At 33.2% G+C, this 8,324-nt stretch overlaps 1 protein-coding gene across 1 annotated transcript; it reads left to right on the top strand.

Moving 5' to 3' along the window:
* On the top strand, positions 260-4,662 carry LOC105155638. Its single transcript, XM_011071540.2, has 5 exons — positions 260-636; positions 1,388-1,543; positions 2,470-2,565; positions 2,855-2,975; positions 4,250-4,662. The coding sequence occupies exons 1-5, from the start codon at positions 331-333 to the stop codon at positions 4,420-4,422; spliced, it is 852 nt and encodes a 283-aa protein (XP_011069842.1). The 5' UTR covers positions 260-330; the 3' UTR covers positions 4,423-4,662.

Here is an 8,324-nt window from a genome sequence, read left to right as displayed (position 1 = left end):
AGCTACCCATGACTTATATCAATATGCCAAGTATAATATTCTCGTTCTACTTATTAAAATTACACATATTGGATTCCTTATATGAACTCCAGCGGTGGCTGAATCTATATTTTTTATTTATTATCAAATTGTGAATTAAATTATGATGGGCCTAATTAGCAGGATATTGTTTTTTGGGTAGTTCCAAATAATTTTCAATTGTTCTTTGAAAAATATTTAATATTTCTAAGTGATGTATATTTTCTGATTTAATTCTTTAACACATAAGTCTATTGCCCCTTTCATTCAATTGGTGATCCCAAAGTTGAGCGGGTGGAGAAGAAGTGAGAGATGACCATCCAAATTCCACCAACATTTCCTCCTCCACACGCTTCCCTCAACCTCTCCTCTAAGCACCTCTACGGCGGCGTCACGCCTGTCGGTTTTCCTTCCTTCTCCCGCCGCATCCCGGCCATTCGCTGCCAACTTTCCGACCACCAAACGGTACCTCAAGTGGCACTTCCACCCAAAACAAGTAGAATTAATAGGTCGTTGTTGTCTGTTTCAGAGACATGCTCCGAAGCCGAGCTCTGGGCCGCCTCGTGTCTCCGTGTCCGGACATTCTACGACTTCAAAGATCAGACATTTGGCATCGAAGTGAGTGTTAAGCTGTAACCTTTTTTACTAAGCTTTTGGCTTCGTTTAGTCATTTCAAGTCAACTGAGAAGTGGGTTTCGGTTGAAATCTCTATGAGTTTCTAGGCTGAGTCAAATTCAGTTCATCATTCTTCGTGTTGTCTTCTGGAATTATGATTTCGGAGTAGTTGTTTGAAGAATTTATGGAAGTTTCTAGATTTGGGAAAGAATCATGGGATGGCGTAAATTGGCGGAATTCCCAATCAAGATTTGATTTTATCTTAGGAAATAGGAATGGCTAAGTATCTTTACTTTTTAACATAGTTTAAAAAATGGACATGCTATGTACAATATGACTGGTAATGTGTATTGATACGCGATCTTAACAATTCAAATTTATTGAAATTTTTCTATATATTTGATTGAGCTAAGCCTCTGTCGCTGAAACATGCACATAAGAGAACTCTGCTATTTGGGTGCTGGTTCTTGGTCCTTTGCTACTTTTGTGGGGTAAAATTGTGTTCGTATAGCACAGATGGCATTTTATTTTATCTGCTTTGTTGCATCTTCCATGCTATTGAGAGCATTCTCCTTATTCATAGGCTGTTTCATTGCTTAACCTAAGGTTTCCACTTGCTTATTGCTATTACTTTATCAGTATTCTCATTCATCTGAAAGGTTGCCAATCATTTGCATGGTAGAATCTGAAACTTGTATTCATAGTCTTTCTAATATAAAGCTGATGTTATTTTGTACTTGTCAAGTTGTATTAGGATCATAAAAGGTACTTGGCTGAACGTGAATTTGAAGCTCTGAAAGAACGTGTGGCAGGAAAAAGAAAGGGCTTTAGAAGAGTTGCCTGCATCAATGCTACAATGCCGATGTCATCAGTGTTAAACGTCTCTGATGACTTGTGCGCATCTTGCAATGTAAGAGCCTTTTCTTTTATTACCTGACTTGTGGTAATTTTGGTTCTTCAATTTCTGCAGCGTGTCACATGGAAATATATTAGTACTTTAATTTAAATGCGAGGCAGATAATCATAAGTGTTGCTTATTCAAGTTATCAATGTTTTGTCCTATATTCTAAATAGGAATATCCAATTCTTGCTTAGTATTGTGGGATTTTAGCTACAATCTTGTACTAAATAACTCGTATGTCATACATGGTTGAATTTTCAGTCCCATTCCGAGATTATCCTGTCCTGCCCTTAATACTTTCAGTAAAATGTAAATGGGCTTAACATCTTTGGTTGCTATCAGCTTTTGCCATTAAGGGTGTGTTTGGTATCAGGAAGAGAAAGGGAAAGCCACATGAAAGGGTTTTAGTTCTTAGGGAAGAAGTATGCCAACCTTGCATATGGTTTTTTAATTAAAGGAGGACACGATGAAGGGGACATGTTTCTAAATTCAGTCTCTTCTACCCTGTGATGTGTGATTCAAATGAGCACGTGAGGAGTGATTGCCTCACTAGCTTCTTCTCTTCCCCTCCATCTTTCCTCCTCACCAGACAATAATAGCCGTGTAAACCATATGCCAATGCCACCTCTTCCCCAGCGCTTCACCAAACACATGTTTTTCCATCATTCCAGGGAAGAAGAAATTACTGTGCAATTTGCTAAGCATTTAAAGTTGTTGTCGAGCAGTCCTTTTTTCAAATCTGATGCTGATTTGTTAAGAAAGCATTTACTTTGGATGTGTAAACTGTATTCATCATCACTTGAGTCATGTTTATGTATGAAAGTTCCGACAGCTCTATGTTCAGCTACTCTGACTCACATATGTATATGGTGTGAACGTGACTGATTATGCTATCCTCTGCTGACAAATAGCGGCTTTTCTGTCATTCTTTGCAGTTTTCACAAAATGGAGAAGATCGAGTTGTTGTTGGGACACTAGATCTAAATCAGTGCATCAGCCTCCCAGATGAAATAACAGGAATGAAGCCTAAGGTATTTCTAGTTGTACAATGCTCCTTTAACATTAAATCTTATTAACAATCCATTTTCTTTTATTAGATAGTAACAAAAAGAATCTGTTGTCGTCAGAACAGGATATTTCAATTATATATTTTCCATATGGATATGGAATAAAATCTCTAGCAGAATTGCCATTATGATGAGAAATGATAAAGATTCTGATATGCTTCTTGACTCATGCTTCTCAGTTAGAAAATAATTTAGCGTATGCCAGATGATCCTCTGTAAGGTTTTTACTTGACTTTAATTCCCACTTTAACAGGGAATTGGAGCTGATTTTGCTAGGGCATACATTAGCAATGTATGTGTGGCCAAAGAACTGCATCGTAATGGTTTGGGCTATGAGCTGATTGCAGAGTCAAAGGTGGTTGCTGAAGACTGGGGTATGGACCACATTTACATACACACAACACAGACTCACTTGTGTTTGCTATTTTATGTCATCATTTTCTAGCTCCATTCCCAATTCAAAATTTTGCATTATAGATTGTATCTTTCTTTTCTGTAACTGTGCCAAAGTGATCACCAGCTGCAGAACGGTCCCCCGGGCCCCTCCCACAAATATATGCATATTGTGGTTCTGAGGGTATTTGATTTTGTAATAAACATGTTTTGCATGCAGCTAAGAAAATAACTTAACGCCTCTGGATTCAGAAGTTTGCTCCACATCAAAATCTTTGATAGGTTAACATAGAAATGATCATTTTCTCCATCTACTTTTTTTTCCTTTTTCTGCTAAAATAATATGTACTTCAGAAATTTGGCTTAGTTTTTCCCATGGTGACGTAATTAATACCATGTGTCGAAACTGTTTTGAGAATGTTTCACATGAGAAATTTAGAAAGAAAAGCAAGGTCAGATGCTGTAATTAAGTTATCTGAGTAGAAGTTGGCTAGTTGTAGGAAACGCTTTTGTCGTGAGACTTGGCATGTCATTTTCTCTTGTTAAAGCTTTCTTGTTGGTTCCAACCAATTTCATATCAATCAGTTGCTTTTGGAGAATATCATATTTGATCATCTAATTACTCAAGTACAAAAACCATAATTTCTAAAAGTTTCCTGTTTCTACATCTTCTCGTTCACTGGACCCTGAGATTGACATAGAATGATATAAAATTGCATAGTTGAATTTGAGATGGAGCTGTGGCGTGAATCTGGAATTTAAACAGGCTGATTCGTTAACACGAACCGGACTAGATATCATGCCAATGTTGGGATCATTGAATGAGGTGAATTCTTTAGCGGAGTCGCATTGTTTTAGGCATGCTGCCCTTAGGAACTGTATTTTAAAATTCAATATGCTCGTCTACGAGGCCTGTAGAGCGATGTAAGGCATGTCCTGCAAGAGATGATTCCTTGAAGAGGGATGTTTAGGATGTGAATTCCAGAGTGGCTTACATATTACTGGCTGTGCTATAACTTTTCAGGTGTATATCAATATTATTTGAGACAGTATATCAGAACGAACTGTTTCACTTATGAACAAACGCATTGCTGTCAACATTTAAGTGCAATCCTACTGCACCTAAAATGTGGGAATTTAACGCATTTTTCAATTTTCTTGTCTTTCTGCTGAACTGCACCGGTGCACGCCATTGTGGTACCTTTCATCTGCCTTGTTCTTTAGCGGCTCAAGTAACACGAGTTCTTTCTTTCAGGAATAAGCGACTTGTATGTTCACGTTGCTGTGGACAATGAGGCAGCCAAGAATCTATACTTGAAAAGTGGTTTCACTTTAGAAAGTGATGAACCTGCATGGCAAGCCAGGTTCTTGGATCGGCCCCGTAGGCTTCTTCTGTGGACAGGTCTTCCCATCACATACAAATTGTAATGGCTTGAACCCTTTGTCATACTCACTTTTCCCGCTTTGTATGTCTGTAATACTACATTCTTGTATCATGTCCTCTGCACGCTTTTTTTAACACAACAATTATGTTCCACGTCGAAGTAGATGGACTTCATCAGAAACAAGGTAGTCTCCCTTCAATCATAGAAATACTTACATCTTATGATTCTTGTTTTCTGTTTGAACGATGAGCAACGGAATACAGAAAAGAACGTCTTCAAGTTACATTTTTCCTAGTACATTCAGCTGTTTATGCATGAAAAGTGATATACAATGTCTGTAGAACTGAATTCCTGGAAAATTCGATGATATTCATGTGAATTTATATCTACATAGCTCAATATATGATTACATCGTTATGTGTTGATCCAACGGTTTATAATCTTGTTTGGGTACAAATTCACGTGAGCAACATCGCAAGATTTGATTTAGCATTAGAATCAATTAATATGACTTTGAACCAAAGAAAAGTGTCTTGGAATTTCATTTTACTAGTGCTTTTCCCTTCCTATTCCATTTCCTAATTATAATTGAAGGTCCAAATATAAGAGACATGCTTCCTGATGAAATAAATGTTTGTACATTGGCTTTCATTATTCTTTATGGTCAATTGAAGTATTTATTTAAATTTCACGAATTTGAATCATATTGAAAATGTAAAATTTATTATTTAATTAAAACAAGTTTATTTAATAAATATTTTCTACGTGTTAAGTTCTGTATTTCTCTTTTCCTTTTTTGCATAAAAGATAGGAAAATAGGGTGACACGCATAGACCTGTTGAGAAGAATTGTGTTGTGCCTATGTAGCACATAAGGTCCTTTCAGCTAATCAACAATTGTGAAAGACTACAGTGTAATTACGTGAGAATTAACACTTATTTAATTTTGCCAAAAGCCTTTTGCAACAATAATGTAGGAATGGTAAATTTTGACCATATTTTGTGGCATAATTTCATCTCTATTTACTGTGTAAAAATTCTTAAGAAACAACTAAAGATGTTCGTTCGATAAATATAATCGTATCGAACCAAAATTTTGTAAATAAACAAATTCGATAAGCCAAAATTCCGTATTGAATATCAAAATTAATAATTACTAACTTTTCTTTTTTTGGTATTTTGGTAAATTAGACTTTTTTTTATTACAGAATATAAAATAGTTAAAAAAATTTAAATGCTAAGACTCGTACTTATATTATTTATTTAGCAACAGTAACAAAAATTGTATAAGAATATGTAAATTCAAATTAAATAAAAATATATATAATTAATATTTCAATATTGAAAACGGTTTGATAAATTGAAACTTGAACATCAAATTTTCATTAAAATGAAAATTGAACACCATTCGGCTGGATTTTAGTATCCTATATTTTTAATTTCAATTCCTTTGGCATGATTTATCATTAAAAAAAAATAAATAAACACCATCAGGTTGAATTTAAGAAAAAAATGAATAAATTTTAAAAATACGACGCACTCAGTTTGAACACTTCGAATGACCAGTCACTGCAAAGGCACATAATAGAGATAAATATGTTAGTTGTAGCTTGCTGAATAAAGACGACGACCAACAACTTTATTTTCAGTTGCTTACTTGCTAATTTTTTTGTTCTTGTTGACATGGAGCACGAATGGCGTGAAATATAATTGGAACAATCATATTACAAAAAAATAGACATTCCAAAAAATTCAAAAATATTTTAACTGCCTCCCTATTTAAGTAGGTCAAGGGAGAACTTATTTTTTTCAACTTACTTCACTCGCATTTCCACATTTCTATGACTTTCTCACATGATTTCTACAATTTTTTGTCGTTATTATCTTTTTCTACACGATGTCTACGCATTCCGTCATCAAGTTTACTAGTTCTTACGATTTTCATAGTGTTTAGGGGTGGCAATTGGGTGAGCATGGAGTGGGTTGCAGGGTGGACCAAGGACCTGTCCCGCCAATTTTGGGAAGGACTTGAGACTCGTTTTGCTTAAAAAAATAATTAGAGCCAATTTGACCTGGTAGACCTATTTTTTTTTTTAAATTAATATTCTACAAATATAAAGAAAAGAAAAATTCAACATATAAATTGCAAATAATACTCTAACTCAAATATTCAAGTCCAAAAAAAAAAAAAAAGAAAGAATACCATTGCATCAATATATTATTAAAAATATCAAAATATCAACACCATTGCATCAATATATTATTAAAAATAAATTATATAAAATGAGATAAATCTTCGCATGTAATCAACCCCAATTTGAAACCTTGATTATTTCTTTAGTCAATTTCGGATAGCATCTATCTAAGTGGATTATTATATCTAGTTGAGTGAGTTAGATGGAATGAAGTGAAACAATTAATAGGCATTGACAAAATTATAGGTTAATTATAAAAGAAGATATATTTATGACCTAAAAAAAATAATCAAATACAAAATTAAATTACTAGAAGATAATATTTTCTTTGTAATGTGGCAAAAGAATGGGAGACAAAATATCACAAAATAAATGATGTTGCAACAAATTGTGAAATATAATAAGATGGTAATAAGATATGAAACTGTAAAAGATTGTAAGATAAAAATAATTATGTAAAATCTTGTCTTTCAAATAATTAATATGTGATTGTTGGTTTATGCAGTAATCTGTTCGGTAGATAAAAAAGTAAAAATCGTGTGGTCTTCCTTTGATCTTATTGATTGGTAAAAGCCCATTTTACCTTTATAAACTCTTCTTTCCTCCACTATCTTATTTGCTGGGGCAAATTACATTGATATTTCTGATGTTCGTTCAAAATGTACAAATATTTTTTTGTAAAATTATAGCTACACTTTTTAAACGGTGTTTGTGTTTTTCAAAAGGTGTTTGTGTAAGCTTTTCTTTGAAGAGGAGGTCTAGTTCTAACTGTAACTATAACTTCAAGGGGTGAATTTGTGATCTTGTAAAAATAGAAATTATTTATGTATTTTGACCTAATCGCAAAGAGTGTCGATGTAACATGATGATACCTTATTTATATACAAAATTTTCTTAGTTAAACTTTGTTCCTTCTTCTAACTAAGCACGTTGATTCAGAAAGTAAACGGCTTGTTTCTTGTTTTTTTTTTTTTAATGAAAAGATAATTATGTGATAATATTAAAATTTATAAATTTAGTAACACAAATCGATAAATACACCAATATTCCATTAATACATCAATATAATAAAAAATAATTTGTAATAATTATAAAAAATCACATAAAATAAAATAAATATACAACTGTTCAATCATTTAATTTATTTAAATAATAATCTAATATTACTATTTCAATAAAATTTCACTACAAAAAATTAAAATTATGAAAAGATCAATATGACGACTTTATGAAAAGGACAATAATCAACACTTTTGAGTTAGAGAGTTTTTTTTTTTTTTTTATTTGTTGTTTTTTTGGGCGAAGACAAAAGTGGATGAATTCAATGACTGGAAAGCAGCATAGCTTTTTCTATTCTTCCCCTTTAAATAATGTGTTTCTTTTTTCTTAAGTCAAATCATAGAAGAAGAGAAGAAGATAAGCCGCGTTTGGCAGTCACAATCAACATTGCCAGCTGCTGCATTTAAATATAGTTGGACTTTGGAGGAAATGAGATGGAAACTGGGATTATGTTCTTTTACATAAGTGATTTTGACAGATAAAAGTGTGAACTTGGTAAAAGAATAAAATAAAAAATGATGCAACATGTGATACGATGAACATTTCATTGCGTAAAATATGTTTGTTATGACTTTTTAGGAGTATTATAATTTCATGTTGAAATGACGTCTCTTTAAGGATGAGATATTGGGATTTATAAGCCATTTATTTTTCCATCTACAATTGATGTGGAAAGTATGCTACATCATCAG

The sequence above is a fragment of the Sesamum indicum genome, linkage group LG2 (assembly GCF_000512975.1).
Source record: "Sesamum indicum cultivar Zhongzhi No. 13 linkage group LG2, S_indicum_v1.0, whole genome shotgun sequence".
Classification (NCBI taxonomy): domain Eukaryota; kingdom Viridiplantae; phylum Streptophyta; class Magnoliopsida; order Lamiales; family Pedaliaceae; genus Sesamum; species Sesamum indicum.
This window is presented reverse-complemented; position numbering and strand designations above follow the sequence as displayed.